Raw genomic sequence first — 21,193 nt, 5'->3', positions numbered from 1 at the left:
TGTATTGGGAGTGAGGTGGAGGCAGAGGGCAGGACAGCCTTCGTGGAGGATGACAGCCGCTCTGGCTATCTTGGTCACGTGGTCACATGTCCCACTCTGTGCCATCCACTGCTGTGCACCACGCATGTTTTATTTCTCTTATTAGCCTCATTTTATAGATGAGGATGCTAAGGCTCAGGGACATCGTGCAACCTGTCCAAAGGCACACAGCTTTAGGGACTCAGATCCTAGCCTGTCTGACTGCAGAGCTGGCGGCTTAACTACTGTGAGAGGGCCTGGCACTGGCAGCTGGGCAGGGTCGCTGCGGTGACAGAGAGCCAGAACGTAGAGGCAAACAGGTGTAGACAGCAACACCTGGAGAAGTATCTGCACACAGTTGGTGCTCTATAAATATTTGCTGAATAAAAGAATTGAGGGGCTGCCTTCCCTTACCCCTCACTCCACGAAACATGTCTTGGCCCTTCCTCCCTCTCCCCACTCCTTTCTCTCCTCTCTCTTCCTTCTTTACTCACTCACTCCTCCCTCTCAGCACAGGCAGCTCTTGGCACTGCTTTTAAAAGTGTATCGGAACAACAACAACAACAAAACCCATTCAAAAATGGGCAAAGGACTTGAACAGACATTTCTCCAAAGAAGAGACACAAATGGCCAATAAGCACATGAAAAGATGCTCAGCATCGCTAGTCATTAGGGAATGCAAATCAAAACCACAATGAGATACCACTACACACCCACTAGGATGGCTGTTACCAAAAAAACAGAAAATAGCAATGTTGGTGAAGATGTGGAGAAATTGGAACACTTGTGCATTGCTGGTAGGAATGTAAAATGGTGCAGCGCTGTGGAAAACAGTATGGTAATTCCTAAAAAATTAAACTTAGAATTACTATATGATCCAGAAATTCCATTTCTGGGTATATACCCAAAAGAAACAAAAGCAGGGACTTGAACAGATATTTGTACACCCATGTTCATAGCAGCATTATTCACAATAGCCAGAAGGTGGGAGCAACTCAAGTGTCCACCAACAGATGAATAAACAAAATGTGGCACGTGTCCAATGGAATACTATTCAGCCTTAAAACGGAAGGAGATTCTGACACAGGCTACAACTTGGATGAACCTTGAAGACATTATACTAAATGAAATAAGCCAGACACAAAAGGACAACTATTGTGATTCCACTTACATGAAATACCTAGAATAGGCAAATTCATATAGACAGAAAATAGGATGGTGGTTGCCAGCAGCAGGGGGGAGAGGGAAATAGGGAGTTATTCTTTAACGGGTACAGAGCTTTATTTTGGGATGACGAAAAAGTTCTGGAGATGGATGGTGGTGATGGTTGCACAACAATGTGAATATACTTAACGTCACTGAACTATATGCTTTAAAAAGGGTAAAATGGTAGCTTTCGTGTTATATGTATTTTGCCACAACTTTTTTTAAAAAGTGTACCTGTGTTTAAGCCCCTACCTTATCCAGAGAGGCATTCAGAGCCTGGTGCCCAGGGCCCAGTGCTGAGCCCACGACCAGAGCTGGTCTGCTGCTTGTTGGAAAACCTTTCCCTGCAGCCTTCTTCAACTGACAGCCCCTTTGAGGCCTCAGGGACAGCTGACCCCTACGTGGCCCTCACCCCATTCTCCACCTCTCAGTGAAGCATAGCAGTGGGACCCCATTAAGGATACTTCCCCTACTGAGTGTCGACTCTGTGGCCAAGGCAGAGCGACTGAGCGGTTAGCATAAAATTAAATAACAGGTTGGCCACTGCCTTTTTTTTTTTCTTTAACTGAGCTTCTCTGTCAAAAAACTAAATGAGGCAGGCTACAAAGCAGTATATAAGCGCAGTGCCATTTCTGATCTTATATACGCACAGATAAATTTCTGGATGTGCACAAAGTGTTAACACCAGCTACCTTTGTAGGGTGGAAATGAGGGATTTTTTTCATATCTTTTCCAAGTTTTTTGCACTGAGCGTGTATTACTTTAGTAATGATGAAATGAAACAATAAATATTATTTTAAAACTACAAAGACCTGTGATCTGCAGGACAGAGAGTGGCCTTCGCCCAGGTCCCTGTCCTCACCCCAGAGGTGTCAGTCACCACCTGCCTGGGATGATGGGTCAGCCCTCCGGATTCAGCCTCATTGAGGGGCAGGCCAGTGTGACAGGTGTCAAGTAAACTTTTACAGAAATGAAATTTTTGTTTTCAAATACATTCTTCTTTAATCGAATGTCAAATTAGTAGCCAAGAGGAATGTTCAGAGAGAAGAATAATTGGTAATAATCTTTTATTGCTGAGCAAAGAGAGCTCAGAGTTTAAAAACAGCTGTCATGAGCAGGGAGTCCATCCCTCTTCCCCTAGTCCCTTCGCTGTGCCACCCCCTCCCCGCCCTCCCAGTCCTCCAACTCAGCAACCCATTTGCACTCCTACCTTGCCTTCACACACACGCGCACACGCACACACACATGCACTCAGTGTGCCTGGCAGCCAGCGTGATCATGGAATCTTTATTAAAGAGGTCCAAATTACCGAGGTTTTACTACACTACTAAAAATAACCATGCTTACTTAGCCTGTTTAATAAGCACACCATTTCTAATTTTTCTGCTTGAGTAAACTGAAACATCATTCCAGAAATACATTTTTACTGAAACAAGGCTTGTTTTTTCTTCTTCATTCACACTGTTTTCTCCCTTCCCCCGTCCCTTCTCTCCTCTTCTCTCCATCCCCCGTGTCCCCCTCAGCTCTCCACCCCTACCCTTTATCAAATTTCAGAACATAAAGGAGAAAGTAACAGTAATTTGGACTTGGCCTTCACGCAAAATGGACCAATTTTTTTAAGTGTTAGTAATTTGTCCTGAAAATGGATATAGGGAGTTGGGCTGGAAAGGCTTTGAAGAATGGGGTTTTATGAGTGGAAAATGAGGCCCGAGTGTGCGGGAATGTGTGCGGCACCTCCCCTCCGTGCCTGGAACAGTGCAGGCACGTGTGATAATCACAGCTAATAGCACCATTATTGCTATTATCACATTATACTATTATTATTCATCAGAATCAGACAAAGCATATTAACCCATTTAATTGAACCAAGGGCTTAATGTCCCAGTGACTTCACGGAAAGTGCTTGGCAAAGCCTCCAAGACATTGCAGCCACAAAGCGGCTGGCCACTTTGCTGCTTGCCAGACTGTGGCGGGCCCGACAAGGGTTTCCCCAAACTGTTCCCGCCTGTGGCCTATCTGGGAACTTTCCAGGACACACTGGGATGGATGCTCATCCCCACCCTTACTCCAGCCTTTTCATGCACACACCTCTCTCCCACTTTGGGTAAACCTGATCTAATAAAGCATACATTTACACAAAAGATACAAACACACACACAGTGTGGTCAAGGACCCCTCCTCCATCCCCCAAGCTGGCACTCCTATTGAGTCACTAAGGCTGGTACTGAGTATGGGACACACAATTCATGGGGAACTCTTGGCTTCTCCCAAGCTTGGTGCCCACTCCTCCAAAGCTTCTTGACTCTCCCACAGTCCAGGGCCCAGCGTGGGGCCACTGAGGCCACCCCCAGCAGCCCCCAGGCTCACAGAGACTCGCCCAGCCCATCAAGGCAGTGACACCCATGGAGTTAGGCTGGCGGAGGTGCCTGGGGGAGGCCAGGGCCCCTCTGGATTCTCACCGCTGGGCTGGGCTCCTCCCTGGGGCCTGGCCTTTTCTTCACGGATCCCGAGTTTCCCCTCTGTCAGATAGACACTGGACCTGCCAGCTTGCCCCTCAGGGTTTGCTGTCAGGGTTTGAAGAGATCCTGGATGTGACCAGTGTGTAAGGTTTTCAGGTGAGCTGGTGCTTCAGAGGTGCAAAATTGCCCTTTATCCTCTCACTGACCTCCTATCGCTGGAGAATCTCTGAGTGGGGAAGCTCTTTCTTGGTCAACCTGCCCAGCCTCCCTTCCCTCCAGGTTCCCCCACAGTCCCCCTTCCAGCTGGCCCCACAGGGAAATATCTCACTTTACTTCACTGGGGATAATGGCACTCCCAGGCCTCAGCAGAGATGCTACACTGCCCCACACCCTCCACTGGGCCAGGAGCTACCACTGGGTGAGTGAGATGGTATCGCCTGCCCACCCTGAAGTCCATTTCCACTGGGCCTGGGGCAGCAAAGCACAGGAAGTTCCCACCGCAGGCCCAGCCCAGCCAACGTTCAGAAGGATGAGGGCCCAAGATGAGTAGATCACAGAGGTTAAGGGCATGGGCTTTGGAGTTAGACAGAACCTGGGTCAACTCACAGCGCCACCCCCACTGAGTGCCACATAACCCCTCTGAGCTTCCATTTCCACATCTGTAAAACAGGGAGAAACGTGAAGAGATAGATACAGTGTTTGGCCCTGTGCCTGTGACATAATAGGCTCAAAATAACTCCTGGGTCTCTGCTGCCCACTTGCTCCCTCCCCCACCAGGACTCTAAAGCTGGCATGTCTCAGGCAGTCCAGCACTGGCATCCAGGCGTTAGAGCATGACTTCTCAGTCCACGGCCCTCCCCAGATGATGCTGGGAGAAGAAATATCTATGGGTAGAGGAATTAAGGTCTGATTTAAAGTCAGGTATGAAAAGTCAAAGATGAGAGGAGGAGAAAGGAGAAATCAAAGCTAACCGGAGCAATCTGGGAAGGCTTCCTGTTAGAGGGGGCCTGGCACTGAGCCTTGAAGAACAAGCAGGTTTGGAATGGGTGTGCAGGAGTAGAGATGAGACTGAGCCAGGCAAAGGGGAGCCCTGGGAGATATAGGGTGAGATAGATTGGGGGGACTTAAATGCCAGGTGAGGGGGATACAGCCACTCTCAGAGAGGCAGCAGGAATCAAACCTGGCTAGGTCACTGCCCTGCTTCCAAACTGCCAATCTGAGCACTCCAGGTCCTCGGGATCTGGCCCCAATCTACTTCCCCAATCCCCCCACGGCCCACCCCACACTGCAAGCTGGAGCCACAGCAACTTCTCAGCGCTCCCTAAACCCTCTGCAAGCTCCTGCCCTCTTTCCTTGGTGCATGTGGTTCCTTCTGCCTGCAATGCCCTTCCACCCACCACAGGTGCAGGTGCGCGCATACACACACTGCTTAACGTTTTCTTCATGGTGAAAATTGTGTTGTTTTTCCTGATTATAAAATACATATTCATTCTTAAAAATCAAAAAGTTCAGAAAAGTGTGAGGACGAAAGTCAAGACGACCAAACACTGTTCCTATGATTATCCTTGCAAGCATCTCTCAGCACACACGTGTGTATGTGCACATACCTTATACATGCTCATTCACTAGTACATAATGAGCATCACATCACACGTTGCCCTAGAAGCCGCTTTTTTCACTCAATATAATATCAAGAACATCTATTCTTATCAACAAATCACTATTTTTAAGCACCACATGTATGGATTCATAATAATTTCACCAGTTTCCTCACCCACAGGCATTTAGGTAATTCCCTGTTTTCTTTTGTTGTGTTTCTACTATAAGAGGCCACAGTTTCTATTATAAGAGGCCACATCCTTATCCATGCATCTGGGTGCATTTGTCCTTTGGCTCCTTAGGATAATTTCAAGAAGCAGAACCGCTGGGCCAGAGGAACAGGTACATGAAACTTACTCCACATTGCCGTATGAGAAGGCCACACCTCTTTGCACTGCCAGAAGTGGACAAGGGTGCCATTCTCCATACCCTGGCCAATACTAGGTTTTGTCTATCATCTTTGCCACCTGAAACAGAAAAAATATCTCACTGCCACTTTGTGTGTGTGGTTTTATTTATTTCTCCTTTTTTCTTTTAATACAGATGTTGTCATGTCTGCACAGTTCTGCAGCTGGCTTTTTCCACCTGACAAGCCTTTCACTCCTTTTCCACCTGCTCATTCAAGAGTCAGGTAAAAAGCCACCTACCTGAGCCAAGAGCATCCCAAGTGCCCCCTCGGGATGCCCACAGCCTCCACCCTCGCTGCTGAGTTGTCAGTGGGTGCAGGAGCAGGCAGAGGGCCAGAAATGATGGACTACAACATCACCACCCAAGAGGCCAACCTTCTGGGTGCAAGGACAGCTCTGCACAGCACTGACAAGGCTGGCTCATCCTGCCTGCTGAGCTCACGCCTGCACAGCACATCCCCTCTGCCGGCCAAGCCTCTCTGTGGGCCTGCTTTACTGAAACCCAGGGAAGGGTGACCTCTAAGCCAAACCCCTCTTCTGCCCAGGCTGTAATTTCCTAATTAGGCACCACAGGCACCACCCCATCACACACACTGATTGCTTCCTGCCATCCTCTCCATTTCTGGAGCTCCCAGGGCTCCCAGGGCCAAGCCAGGAGACTCTGGGCCAGCAGACTTCAGAGCCTCAACCAGGCAGCAAGCAAGTGCCAGGGAACCGGGAAACCGAGGCCTGTCTGCAGGACCACCCTTCCTCCGCCCAGAGTCAGGCCCTACTCAGAAAAGAATCATGGCTTGATTTTTAACGTTAAAAAAATAGCTTTGCTAAGAAACAACAAGGTTGCTGTGAGGCAGTAGAGCAGAGGAGTACGTGTGTGGCCTGCATTCAAATACTGACTCTGCTCTTTAATGACAATCTTGGCCAAGTGACAGTCTCTCTGAGTGCCGGCTTGCCCACCTATAAAATGGGGATAACAATTCCTTAGAAGATTGTTGCACAACATTATAGCAGAGCAGTTAAAGTGCCAGATACTCTTGGTGGTGAATCCTGGTCCCTCCCCCTTAGTTGTACAGCCTGGGGTAGGTTACATCACCTCTTTGAACCTCAGTTTTACCACCTGTTTAATGGGAATAATGAAAATACCTGAGTGCTGTTATGAGATTCAAATCATGTATGTGCAAGAACCTTGTAAACAGAAATACTGATGAAACAGAAAGCGGTATTTCCACAGTCAAGAAAGAGAGCAATCTATCCCTTTGGAGCCTGAGCCTGACTTCTGCTTGGACTCCTCCTTGTCTGATCCAGCAGCAAGTTTTGGAGAGGGCTTTTTATCTCAGGCCCCAGTCCCAGGCATCAAGGCCCCACCCGGGAAGGCGGGAGTCAAGAGCCAGTTGTGCTGAACTGTGGGGCAGGTTGGGGTCAATCCCCAGTTGCCCAAGAGTTTTAGAACAGACTCTTCATCTCCCCGGCCTCTGCCACACCTCCTTTTGAGACTTCAGTGTCATTTTACAAAAAGCCAGTCACACTTGGTGCCACGACCCTCTAGTCCTTCACCTAGAGGCCTCCAATCCCAGCTGGGGGCTCGGTCAGTGGTTTGTAAGGCCCTCTTAACATTTCCCAATTTTAGCCTGAGAGGTGTCTGTTACACAGGGTGATCTTTATGTCACCCAAATATAATCCAGACACCACGTGGTTGAATCTATTCATGGGGTTCCATCTTTAAAAGGCAAGGTTCAGCAATAAAAAAAAAAAGAAAATCATCTTTAAATAATTCCCGTCATTGGTTGCCTCTCTTGAAGAACGTCAGCGAGGATCCAGTTCTCCCCCATAGGCACACTGGTCGTCCCCATCTCTCCCTCTTCCAGGCCTCACACTCTGGCTGTGTCAGAGCCTCAGTCCAGAAGCCTCTGATTCCGGCCCTCAGCTTTCACTCCCTCAGCCCCCGTCCGACTCCTTGCTGTGGGGATCAGCAGGCCTTGCTGGTCTCGCAGTTTTCTCTCTGTGTGCCCATTACCCTAATTTTCCACCCTGCCAAGAGAGCACGAATGCTCCCCTTCCTTCCAGCTCTCTAGTCCTGGCTTTCCCCCGTCTCCCGGTGCCGCATCCCATGAAGCCTAAAGTCAAACCAAAGTTAGAACTCGGGGAAGGGGAGGCGTGTGGCCGATCACACACAGACAAAACTCGTGGTGGCAGAGAATGGGGAAGAGGGGGGCACTCATGTGTTGGTACATCCTGCTCCATCACATTTAACTCCTTTCTCCCCATTTCCCAACCCCTGTGACTAGACTTAGCAACAATCCCCTCTCCTTCCTGAGGAGCCTCGCGAGGAACTCAAAGCCATCTTCTCTCTTGAGAGTCTGTGGGAGCAGGCCCAGGCAGTTGGGGGCCAGGGACAGAGACTAAAACAGGTAGAGACACCGCTGAGAGCAGACCCTGACCTGTGAAGGGCAGTTTGTTTCAGGAGGTGTCCTATCTCACCCACATTTGAAGAAAAATCAAAGTGTGCAGTATCCAGCGTCTCAGTACTGGACTTCCAGGGGCTGTTGGAGTAAATAGGAGAGCTGATGGTCTCAGTTGCTGCCTGGATCGCCATAATACAGGGACAGCTTCCTGCTGGAGGAATCAACAAGCAGTTAAAAAAAATCCACCACCTTCCAAACACCTTCAGCCTCCCATTCCAGATCCTTCCCACAAGAGCTGGGGGGGGCTGGGTGTGACCAGAAGACTTAGGCCCAGGTCCCCTGCATCCCACTGCAGCCCTCAAACTACCAGGCTGGCAGCATGGAGATGAGTGAGCCATCTGGGGACAGTTCTGCAGGATCCCAGGGTTGGGGCGTCAGGAGAAGGGTCCTGCTGTCCACAGCCAGGCCTGGGCAAGCAGAGCCACTTCTGTCCCAAGCAAATCAATTGAAAGTCTTGGCCAAGCCTGTTTGACTTGGTGAGAGCCCAAGTGGGAATTCCAATCTGCCAGTGTTTGCTCTGCAGGCAAATAGAGCCAAATAGAAACGCTGCTCTGGGACTTTGAGCCAAATATCCATCGGCTTGTTCTGCCAGCGGTGCCGGGCCAGCCCTCTACACGTCACCCTCTCCCAGTACTCTGCTCTGTGACAGCCTTCTGCTTATACCTTTAAAGGCAGCTTGCCCTCTCACACCACAGCCCAGTGGCCCACACCAGGGGCTTCCCTGCTGGGCCTGGGACTCAGGCCTTCCAGGTCCAACACGCTGTCTGCCCATCCTACACCAGCTTCACCTGGAGACCCCTTCACCGCCCACTTCCTTGCAGGTTCCGGATCTCTGCTTCCTGTCCTCAGCTCCATACCATCCTCCCCACTACCTTGACGTTGGTTCAGTCCCTCTCACCCCTGACCTGCCGACGGGTGAGACAGTGACACAGGCCACTGCAGCTGGCCGCCCAGCAGAGGTAGAGCTGACAGCCAGGAAGCACAAACCATAAGTTGACTACATCTTTTTTCACACTCTCATTGTGTATTTTATTTGATCCTTATAGCTGGTCAGTTTTATCAGCCTATTTCTCAGAGGAAATAACCGAGGTTTTTGAAAGATGGACACCTTGCCCACAGTCACCTGATAAAGGAATTCAGGTCTCCTCACTCCAAAACCATGGTACTTTCTAACTTGCCTCCCTGAGGCAAATTTTAAAATCTTTTGTTCACTCCTAAATGCCTAGAGCAATTCCCAAGACTCCTGGTGCAAGAAGCAAATGTGTTTCCATATTCCCCTGAGCAATGCTGGCATGCGTGGTGTGAGCAGATGGCAACGTCTGCTTTGCACCAACCTTGAATTGGAGCCGTTGCCTAAGGCCAGCCTGCCTGCCCTGCTGACTGGGCTGCACCCACCAGAGCAACCCTGGAAGCCCCCAACCTTCATGGATAGGCACTGGATACACAAGGCCCTGAGCTTCTCCCCCTGCTATAAAGGGCACAGACACCCTGCTTACTTCAGTCCCACCTCCGAGGGCATCAGCACAAAGTTCTCTCCACTCACTCCACAAAGCAGCTAGGCTACATGCCCTGCCCTCAGAGGGCTCCCCCACAGCATGGCAATGGGTCTACTCTCCAGAGCAATCCTTCTTGGCATTGTCTACATAATTCTCAATTTGGTCCTGAGAGTGTGAACATTTGCAAATGGAAATGATTTGAGTATCTTAGAAGACACGTGCTCTCTGCATTCAATTATTGTCACTTCCTTAAGGAAATTTTCTCTCATCCAGTCTGGCTGGATTACTCTCTTGCCTACACAACCATGAGCACCCAGAGGGCCAGGACTGGACTGTGGGTTTCTCATCACAGAACCCCTAGTGCACAGCAGAGCTCAGTAAATAGTTGAATTTATGAATGAAACCATGAGTAAAGGCTTCCACCTGCCCTTGTCCTGTGGCCTCAGGGGTGCCGTCACCCAGGCCTGGAGCCAATGGGCCCACCCATGGGACCCTTCTGTCCAGCCACTCTCAACTCTACCTCGTGTGTACTCTGCTGGCCTGACTCCCAGTGCGGGTCTGGGGCCTTTCTGCACTCAGCTATAGGTGCTGTCTCCCATCCCAGCTCAACCCAGACCTCCCCTCTCTCTCTGAGACGGCGCCACCAAGGTGACAGGCCTCAAGAATACTTCCCAGCAATGGGAGCCGAGGGGCACTGCAGGGCCTCTGGCCTGGACAATTGGGAGCAAGGGGTGTCAGCCACCCTACCCTACCTAGGCCTTCAGATGGCTCCATCATGGCTAGACCCGGGTGGTGCCAGGACGTTGGCACCTCTGGCAGTCATCTGGCCAGAAACGACACAGAAAATGCCACCTTTTAAGTGAAGAGTGCTGACTAACTGTAAGGGTGGGGAAGCAGCCCCAAGCACCTGATGCTGCCCCTCCTCTGGCCCCCATATGAGGTGCCCGGGCATTGCCAGGAGGCCACTCCTCCAGACCAGCCCACCAGAATCCTTGCTGCACCTCTTGGGGCACCATGACCACTGTGAGCCCAGGGGAAAGCAGAGTAGACTTCCAAAGTGGGATCCCCACAGCAGTGGGCCCACAGAGACAGATGTGGCTCTGCCAGGCGTGGGGACACCCCCATAGATGAGCCCACCAGAGGCTCCAAGAGGGAAGTAGGCCACACCAGCTCAAAGGAGCCATACACTCTGATGGGAATGCTGGAGGCCTGATGGTCTGGAGTCCTCATGTGGCTTCCCCAGGAGCCCAGTGGGTCCTTGCCACTGGGATCAAGGGAGGAGAGAGACAGTGTGGCCCCTGGATGTGGCCTCTGGCCAGGGTGAGTCTTGAGCCTCCCTCTCCCCACTCCCCAGGTCTGGCTGTGTCATATGGTGGAGTGGGGAGGGTGTCAGGGGAATCAGACTTCACAGGCACCCACCTAGGCCCAACCCCCAAAGGTGGGAAAACGCCACAATCACAGTGACCATGTAAAGCCAACTCAGAAAGCCTGCGTTTATTGGGGGGGCCTGTCACAGTCTGCAAGGCTCTCAATGCCTGGATACCCATGTCCAGCTACTTCTCATCGACCTTTTCTGAGGACTGGGACTGCTCCTTCTGGGGCAAGACTTCGAGCATCAGGCTCAGCACATGCACGATCTCATAGTACAGCTCTTGAAGCCTGGAAGTGGAGCAGAGGGGCCTGAGCTCAGGACTGGGCTCCGAGCCACTCTGGCCCTGCCCACTGCACACTGGCACCTGCGCATTCACCACATCTGGCAGGTGTGGGGTCAAGGAAGAGGAAGGGCTTCAGAGCCAGATCAGGCTGGGCTAGAATCCAGGTCTGCCACTCTACCTGTGGCCCCTGGAGTCAGTTATTTCACCGCATGTGTCAGGTTGGAGACAACAAACTTCCGGGCTCTGAGTGGGTGACTGTGTGGAGGGGCCCAGACACTGCCTGGCCCACTCTTAGGCCAAAAGTGGGCTTTCTGTGATCCCCTCCTTTTAGTTCCTCCAGTCCATGAAGCCCTCCAGGGGGGTTCTGTCGAGAAGCCAGGCTGATCATATCCTTCCTTGTTCAAGAGACCACTGTGGCTCCTTAGTGCCCACGCGCCTCCCCTTCCTGCTCGGTAATGGCCAGTTATAACCCAGCGAACTTACACTGAGCACAGCCCTGGCCCAGGCCAAGCTCAAAGCTTCACATACATTATTTTCACAGAATCAGCTCAGCAGCCCCTCAGGTGTCAGAGGGGAAAGGAGCAGAGATTTGCCCAGAGTCACAGAGGAAGGTAGTGGCAGAATCAGACCAGGAGCCTCAGCTCCTGACTCGCCAGCCAGTGCTCTTTCCTCTGCCCTCTGAAAAGGCGTCAGTGTGGAGGGGCCTGGTGAGTCGAAAGAGTCAGCATTTAAATACGAGTCAGGGTGGGCTGGGGAGGGACAGGGGAGCAGAGTCTCCCCAGCCACAGGCATGTCCACACAGCAGCCCAGCCTCTGTGCATATGTGGAATCCTGCACCCCCAAGAAGGGCCTTGCTCTACCCACTCTGCACATCGCCCGTCGCCCCCCTTACTCTCCCAGAGCACCGGACATGGTCCCACCCTCGAGGAAGCCCAGGGACTAGGAAGGGCCTGGTCTATTTTGGGCCAGGGTTGGCGGGGCTGGGACTGACTTGTAGATCGTAGTGTCTTGGTTGTCTAGAGTGGACAAGTAGACGTCGATGAAGGGTAGGCTAGTGCCAAAATCATCCAAGACCATGGGGTCAGTGTGCCGCAGGGTCTTCTTGAAAATCTCCACCAGCTCACTGAAACTTTTGTAGTCAACATTTTTCTAGAGAGGGAAGCATAAAGAGAGAAAGGATGAGGAGAAGGTGACACCCAAGATGCACAGATGCCTGGGGACCCTCCACAAGGGGCCCAGGCAGAGGCTGACCTTGGCCCCAGGATGAGTCCTGAGCCTAATCACAGGTTCACCCTGACCCTTGCTGAGCCTGGAACCCCCTGACTGAGGCAGCCTTGTGAGCCACCATCACTCACATGAGGACAGGTGACACAGGAAGGATCTGGTGAGAGCCTGAGCATGGCTCAGCGTAGCCTCACCCTGCCTTGGACAAACCTGGGGCACAGTCAAGACAGACAGATGTCTCCACCTCAGAGAAGAGGCTGAGGAAGGATGTATCGACCGCATGGGGAGAGAGGGGCAGCGGTTCAGGATTTGGCCCGGGGAGCTCAGAGCACTTAGACGAAAAAGAGCAGACTCTCCCCAAGGCCGTCACGTTGTATCATACTTGACAGAAAATCTCCAGCCTGTTGTGCTCATTCTTGTTCCAGTTTAGGAAACCTGAGGTTAGCAACACCTGTCAGGGCCTCTCTGGCCTCACCCATGCAGTGGATGGGGGCCGTGCCTGCCTGGCACCCAGTGAGGGCTCAGTAACAAGAGTGCTCCAGGCAAAGGGCCCGGCAGTGGAGTTTTGCCCATGAAGGAGGCACATATTATAATCACAGCACTCAATACTCTAAGAGGTCTGGAGAAACACAAAAATGCACAGAATAAAGCCTGCCTGGAAAATACAGGGGGTAGGTACCTACCTTACCTAAGGCCACAGATGCCTGAGGCACCTGCCCTCTACATGGGCCCCAAGGCTCTTCTTCCCGGCCATTCCTTCAGCCCTGACTGTCCATCTATCTGCTGGTCCACCTGCCTGCCGAGATCACCTACCCGTGTCTGCATCAGCCTGCTGACCTCCTCCTGTTGCCGCTTCAGAATCACCTGCTTCTCTTCCATGAGTGTCACGTGCCTCTCCACCATCAGCTCCCGCTTAAACTTTTTGATGGAGTCCTAGAGGGTGGGAGGATGGAGGTAAGGTGTGGGCTCTCACTGCACATCCATCTTCGCTAGCCTTGCACTGCTGCTCAAGCCCCTTAGCAGGAGGACCACACCCCACACACAGGGCCAGCCCCCAACTCAAGCTGCCAACTGAAGCTACAGTGACATCCCAAGGCCGTCATGCTCGCCACCATCATGAGGCAGGGAAATGCACCGGCTCAGAGAGAAGAGTTGGTCTGGGGTAGGGAGGGTCCCATCTGGCCACCTCCCCTCCACTTTAGGAGAGGCAGAGCTCAGGGTCCTCCCTGGAGACTTGGCCCACAGCTCCACCTACCACACCTAACCCGACCCCGATCCTTACAAGCGCAGCTTCACCTCAGTGTGGATGATCATCACACCCACGAACATGCTGAGGAAGACGAAGGAGGCAAGCAAGATGAAGATGATGGTGAATGTCCGGCTCAGAGCAAAATTCCGGTCGTCCAGCTGCTGCTGCAGATCTGTCCAGCCATCAACCTGCTTGGGCAGGGGAGGGTAAGGCAAGTGCCAAGGCCCTGTGGGATAGGTCTCCTTCTCACCTACCCTAGGGGAGCCCCAATCTCACTGAGGAGAAAGCTGGCTCTGCCTTCACATCAGCCCCCCAACACTCCCCAATCCACTGACTCCAGTCCATACGTGGGGGCCTGGGGATGAAGGGCACCACTGGGTGGGGGTACTTCTGGCCAAGGTGCCCTGGGGACTCTTCTCCAAAAGGCTTCCCATCCTCCCCAACAAGACACTGCCTCTCTGCTAGGCCCTCCTTTGGAAAGACCCCAGTCTTTCTAGCGTCCAACAGAGTCTATATTTCTAGACTTGGGCTTTGCTGACTTATTCTGGGTGGATTTGTGACAGCCTGTTCCCAAAAAGGCTTTGTGACACGGGTTTCACTTCTGAATTAAACTTAATCCAAATGAATTATCTTTTGAGAACTCTTGAAATTTTTATAACCCTGTTGGACAAATGGAAATGCTCTAGGGAGTCACAAAATTAAAGGCAGAGACAGACCCCTGGCCAGGGCACTGGCCTCTGCTTAGTCCTGGGAGGCCAGCCCTCAGCTTCCCTGGCACAGCTAAGTAAATGAACACGGGGAAGGCCCCATGTGAGGCCCAGCATGTCCACACACTCACTCCAGCTGGCAGTCCCTTCTTAAGGCCCCTTCCCCCACCACTGTTCCCAAACACAGTACCGTGGCCAAGCTGAAGAGAGTAAAGAAGGCCACAGCCAGGTTCCCCCAGTTGTTCAGGTCACCCCTGTCTGGAGCTCCAAATAGGCAGAAGCCCAAGATAGCGAAGATGTACATCAGGACGAAGAGCAGGATGAGTACGGAGGCCACGGTGTAGGCTGTCTGCCCCACAGCAGTGATGAGCGTCTGCAAGGCAGAGGCACTGGGGCTACGCAAGCCTGCCAGACCGGTGGGGCTCAAAGGACAGAGTCCAGTCTACCCAGACCACAGCTGTCCCCAGCATCCAGTGCCATGCCTGGCACATGGTGGATACTCAATAAATAGTTGGGGAAAGGAAGGAGGGGAGATGAGAGGAGGAGATCTGGCCCAGATTGAGGGCTGGACAAGTTTCATAATTACCAATGCCTGGCCTCCACTCTCAGTCACCTATGGTCAGATGGTGCATGCTGCCTTAGGTCTGGGGCAGTCTCCCCATCAGCACCACTAAGCACTCCACTTGAATCCCAGCCTGGCTTTGTAATCATCCCAAGGTGCCCCTGCTCCTGCTTCTCAGCTGAGGGCCAGCCCTGAATGCTCTTCTAGGCCCAGGAGGAGAAGGGGAGCCACCCTGGGAGTGGAAATGAAGAGGGCTGAGAGGAATGTGGCTTCCCATTGTTTCTGGGCCCTGTTTCACAGGCAAGTCTCCATTTTGAGACCTCAGTCTCCGCCCTGTGAAATGGGCTTTTGTCTTATCTCCCATTGCATTGCCCACTCCTGGGGAGCACAGTGAATGGCTCCTCATTGTTCATTCTTCATGCCCTGGAGTCTTGCATGTAGTAGGTGCTCAATACCTGTTCGCCTACCTCGATGCTGTCATAGACGTAACTTCAAGGTAGGTAAGTGTGATCATTCTTCCCATTTCAAGATGAGGGATCAGAGGCTCAGAGAAGCAGAATGGCTTGGCAGGTTCACACTCTAGTACAATGGCAGAGCTGGGACCAACTCCCAAGTCCTTTCCCTTGTGCCACCACCCTCAACCACTGAAGTCCCTGTTTCTAAGCCAAGAAACCATTTATTGGCTTAACACTAGGAAAGAGCTGGGACAGAGGACAGCGAGGTTTTGGCAGTTTGGGGTAATTTGGGGAGCAGAGAGACAACCCAAGAGCACTGGGGCTGCCCTGCATGTGGACTGGTTGGGCAGCTGCGTGCAGGCGTGACTGCATGCCAGATGCCTCCCTCCTCTCCATGGGGGAAGAAAATCAGTGTTTTGAAATTAATTCCAAAAGGGCTAAAATGTAAAAAACTGCCCCCCCTCCCTGTGAGACAGGGACAGAACTTCTTTCTCAAGAACTACTGAGACTGAAGAGGTAAGTCCTCACGAGAAATGCTGCAATGGGATGCAGTCTGCAGGTGAGGTGGGGAAGGGGGAAGCGCCGAGTGCTGGAACCTGAGGCACTGCAGAAGAGTGGGGGAGCAGCCCAGGCTGGGTCTCCCACTTCCAGGCCAGCCTGCAGGCCCAGCGCTACCTACGGTCAAAGCTGAGCAGCCTTGAGAACAGCAGTGGAGAAGAGGTCACACTCTCCAAAAGCCCATGTGGGCCTGACTCCCAACCGCTGGCCTTGGCCACATTCTTCAAGCACAAGCCAGGCAGGCCCCATTAGTCTAGAGTCTGGAAGGTGCAGCAATCCAGTCCCCAGGGTGGTTGCCCAGATCCCCATAGGCCGGTAGCTCCTTTCCTGAGGAATTCCTGGGCTTTCCAGGTCTACAGCCTGGCCCCAAGTAGGTGCCTGACTTTGAACTCCCAAATTCCTTGGGAAAGCAATTCCTAACCCCAGTTCAGCTCTCCTGGGCTCTGGGTCAAACCACAGCTGTCCTCTTGGCCCTGGGGCATTCTGGGTATAGAGAGGACCTCCAGGCAGGGCAGGTGCCAAGCTTGGCTGCTCTGATGTGAGAAAGTAATGAGCCCCAAGGAGGGGGAGGCAGAGAGAAGGGCGAGGCTGGTGCTCCCACCACAGCCTAGCATCTGAAGGTCGTTCTTCAGGCTGAAAGGCAGATGAACAGGGGCAGTGTGGCCCTCAGGTGCCCAGCTAATAGAACTTCTCTGTGTGCAAAACAACAAGGGATGATTTCCTCATTGAGGTGCAGGTTTATTGCCACGAGGTTGAAGACAGAGTGTCATTTTAATTCATCAGGAGGTGGGAGCCAAGAATGTGCCAGAGTCCCAGCTCTGGGCACTGAGGCTGCTTGCTCTGTTAAACCTCATTTAGACTCAACAAGTATAAATTAGTACAGAGGTGCAGGTGCCCACCTTTGGCACCTCCAGCCCTCCCTGGCCAGCTGGGCAGGCCAGTATCCAGAGGGCGTGTACCCCAGAGTCACTTTTGTGCCCCTAGGGATCTGGGGTCCAATGACATCTCAAAGGCTACAGAAGAGCCACAACCAGAGGGCCTGGTGGTCCCCAGGGAACAACTTTTGGATACAAGAGTCTGCTTAATGACAGAAAACTGAGGTCAAACATAGGACACATGTCTAGACGCACATTGTGTCTGCATGCCCATGGGTCCCTGTGCATGTCTACAAGGACCAAAGGCTGGGCAGAGGCCTGCAGTCACTAAGCAAAGCCAGGCTGAGCTCTGGGATAGACCTTGGCCAGTGGGGAGGGCTGTGCTCCCTTCACTGGATCCCTGGGCTGGAAGGATGGGCTCTCCCTGTCAAGCCCTAAGCCTCAGGCACCTTCAGGCCTTAGCCTTTGACCAGGCTGCCACGACACGCCAAGATGAGCACTCAGCAGGCAACTAGTGCCCTCAGCCTCACAAGGCGCCATTCCAGGTCACCACCCTTCCCCTTACTCCCAAGATGGAAGACCCTCCTGCCACCAATCCTTCCTGCTTCCCTCCTCCCTGCACAGCCCTGGGCTTCCTTTCCTTCAGCCCACTGCCATCACCTCCTTCCTTGCATGACTTCCACAGGTTTCGTGCAGGTTCATTCCATGGTGATCCCTCTCCTGGCCTCACCTGAACATCGTATCTTGACTGAGGATATCACTCCTCAGCAGCCGTCTCAAGGGAGGCTGTCTATCCCCTTGACCTGATTCAGGAGGCCACTCTCTGCCTTATCCTCGAAGTCCCTGCCTCTATGGGCAAAAGCCCCTGTTTCTGGGCAGGGCTAACCTTCCAGCTTCCCACTCCTCCTCACATCTTGGAATCTCTGCTTCTGGGCTCCACCCCATCCTGCTATTATCCTGGGGGCCTTCAGTATCTCTATGGAATACTGACCGTCCCCTAGGCCTCTTCATCCCTTGACTTCCTCATCTCCAGTGACCCTTACACCACTTTAGGCCCCTGTTCCCTTGGTGCCAAACACCTGGAAAAACTAAGCTACACTTTCCACCATCTGATCACTCTCTCACTCTGAGGTACCCACCACCTGGCACGTACCTCCCAGGGACCTCCAGTCTTCTTTCCTGTCCACCTGCCTTCCTCTCATCCCTCTCTAACATCAACTCCAATGCCCAGTACCTCAGACACTCCCCTTCCTCCCTTCTAGAAACATTATAGGGTCTGTCTCTAGCCTACAAACAAGGGGAGCCACTTTCAACTTTAAAATGAAGGGTGCCATGATTTGATGGACACTTTAGAGATTCCTCCCAGCTGCTGAGGTATTTCTGCTCCAGGGCTCTCAGTAGTGTGGGAAGCCATTGTGGGAATCCACATACAGGTGGATGGTGATGGAGAAAAGATGATAGCTGTGGGGGGTGAAAACATGTGGACAAGTCAATAACTATTTAGGAGGCCATGCAATAGGACTTTGAGAAAGAGGAGTCAAAGCTGACACTCCAATTTATCACTTGGCAGTTGAATGGGGGTGGGGGTCTTCACCAAAGACAAAATATAGGAGGAGGAGTCAGGTTTGGGGATTTGAGGGTGGGGGTGGGGAGAGTGATGACTTCCAGTTGAGATATGTTGAGTTTGAGGAGCACATGAGATGTCCAGGAGGCAGTTGGGTCTGAAGGTGAAAGAGAGAGACGTGGCCGGTAAAGACCCCTGAAAAGTAGAAAGATCACCCAACGAAAATATGCAGAGCGAGAAGAGAAGAGAACTCAGGACATAGTCCTGAGAAAACAACACTTATGGGCCAGGCATAGAAAACACGCACCAGAGAAAGCATGCACAAGAGGCCGGAGGAAAACCAGGAGAAAGCAGTGACAAGGGTACCGAGGGAAATGGCCAGTGGACTTGGTGACAAGGGGGCTGTTGGCAACCTCAGAGAGGCTAATTACTTTGGAATAGAGAGAAGAAGCCAGGGTACACATGACAGATAAGGAAGGGGGACCGAGAGTACAGACATCTCTTTCCAGGAGCCTCGTCATGAAGAAAAGGAGAACGAAGGCTGGACTACTGGGAGGGGGACACACACACAGGTATGTGACTACATGACAGCAAGAAATAAATGAATGGGGTCTGTGGCAGGGGGAGCTCTCTAACATTCTCCTTATCTTCTCCACCCAGGACTGGGGCTCCCTGAGTGTCAGGCCTAGGCCCTAGACAGACAGATACGTAGGCGGGCTAAGGGCAGTCTCTCAACAGAACAGGCTGACACACCCTGACTGGTCAAATAAATCCAAACCAACCCCTTCCTGGAGAAGCATGGATACTGGGTGCAGAGCCAGGGCAAACATACTGTGTCCAGGATGAATGCTCAGGGCACAGTTGGGTCAGCTCTGAGGTTCGTAACCCCATGAATTCCAGCAACCCAGGAAGACTTCTCAGCAGGAGCAGTATTCCCAGAGCTGCCTGAACAAAGTAATGAGACTATTTCCATCCAGAGGAGCAGCAGATATTTAGCTGTTTAGGGAAAGCAGTGAGTGGCCAGGGCCACCAAAAAGCTGGAGACTCCTGGGCATGTATTTCAAAGAGTCTGTGCCATAAGAAAATCAGTCACTTTGCAGCACAGAACAGAGGAAAATTTCAGATGGCCCCTGGAGTCGGACACACCTTTCAAATCTCAGCTCTGGCATCTAACTGCCAAGTGACCTTGGGTCTCAATTTCTTCATCCATAAAATGGAGCTAATAATACTTTCCTACGACTGTTTTAAGATTAAATGAGATAATATTGGTAAAGATCAACCTGCTACACAGTAGAACTCAATAACTGGATGATAGTAGGAGAATTATTATTTCATCAGGGGCTGGTGGGCAGATGGGCCCTATCGCCTGCACCAGCACCAGAACACCCCCAGGTTCCTCACCCGGATGCCACGGCTATAGGTGATGAGCTTGAGAATGCGCAGGGACTGTATGCCATCAGCAATGTGGAGGTAGGGGTAGTGCTTGCCCTTGATCTTGTGGAGACTGTAGGGAATGAAGACAGTGATGATAATGATCACATCTAGCAGGTTGTAGCCATCCTTCCAGTAGTTGATGGGGTCCACGTAGAGCTTCATGCAGAACTCGGAGCTATAGATGGACACAAAAATGAGCTCTGAGACCTGCAGGGGTGGCAAGGTTTGGAGGGTCAGATCAAGCTGCAGAGCCCTGTAGTCCTGGCCCTCTCCCTGCCTGGGCCACTCAATCAGGTGTGCGTATTATTGGGGGGAGAGTGTTCCTAAGTCACCCACCTGAGAGACAACTCAGGCAGAGTCCCTGGCACACAGCGGACACACAGCGTGCCTGATTCCCTTCTCCTTCTGTGTCTTCCCTACCCTGTGGCCCTAAGCCTGGGGCTAGGTTTGACCCAGAGTGCTTGGGAATGACTGACTGACTGACTGACAGAATGACTATCTAGGCCCCAGTATAAGGCAACTCAACATATGTTTTCCCAATAGAAGATCCCAAGAGTTTTCTGGCCAACCTGAATATCCACACTTTTAGGAATATAGATGAAATACTCAAATAACTACCTATATTTACTCTATTAATCACATACACTTAAAATCCGTTAACTAATCTGTTTCTGAAGAATATTCTGCTGTTTTTCCATTTTTATACCTTATGAAACAATCTTATTCAAATTCTTCTCATGCATCTACAACTCCAGTGGCTTTGTTTTTACCAAAAGGTACTTTTGAGTCATCTAAGTTTTCCTTATCATCAATGCATTCATTCATTGAAGAAGCTTTGATTCACCATCTACCAAGCGCCAAGCAAGCACCATTTTAAGCCCTGGGAAATGCAACAATGAATAAGACAGAAAATGCTCGGCTCCCAGGAAGCTTACAATCTAGTAGAGGAGACAGAAATACATGCTTAAACAAATACATATATAACATAACATCTAATAGGAAGGAAAATGAAACAGTTAAAGGGGCCATAGGGACTGGTCTGGTGGGGGAGGGGCAGTCATGGCAGCTATTTTAGGAAAGGTGGTGAATGGAGCCATAATAAACTGGGAGAATGCTTCCCAATGGCAAGTCCAATGGCCCTACAGCAAGAAAGGGGTTGCTCAAAGAACCGCAAAGTCAGCATGGCTAGACAGCAGGGGAGAGCAGGGCAGGAGATGTAGCTAGAGAGGTGGGCCTTGTAGGGAGGGGCTTGCAGCCTGGTGAGAG

At 51.7% G+C, this 21,193-nt stretch overlaps 1 protein-coding gene across 1 annotated transcript in view; it reads right to left on the bottom strand.

Annotated features, from left to right (window-relative positions):
• Positions 1–11,140: 11,140 nt before the first annotated feature.
• The window catches only part of CATSPER3 (cation channel sperm associated 3), a 30,243-nt gene continuing 20,190 nt past the window's right edge, over positions 11,141–21,193 (bottom strand). Inside the window, exons 3-8 of the mRNA XM_058541121.1 lie at positions 19,895–20,134; positions 14,670–14,852; positions 13,820–13,960; positions 13,337–13,456; positions 12,291–12,448; positions 11,141–11,303 (exon numbers count right to left, since the gene is read on the bottom strand). Coding sequence (XP_058397104.1) covers positions 11,198–11,303; positions 12,291–12,448; positions 13,337–13,456; positions 13,820–13,960; positions 14,670–14,852; positions 19,895–20,134 — 948 coding nt within the window. The 3' untranslated portion in view covers positions 11,141–11,197. The remainder of the gene's footprint in view (positions 11,304–12,290; positions 12,449–13,336; positions 13,457–13,819; positions 13,961–14,669; positions 14,853–19,894; positions 20,135–21,193) is intronic.

Source organism: Diceros bicornis, chromosome 1, assembly GCF_020826845.1.
Source record: "Diceros bicornis minor isolate mBicDic1 chromosome 1, mDicBic1.mat.cur, whole genome shotgun sequence".
Classification (NCBI taxonomy): domain Eukaryota; kingdom Metazoa; phylum Chordata; class Mammalia; order Perissodactyla; family Rhinocerotidae; genus Diceros; species Diceros bicornis.
Note: the sequence above shows the minus strand (reverse complement) of the source record. Positions and strands in the feature narration are given on the sequence as shown.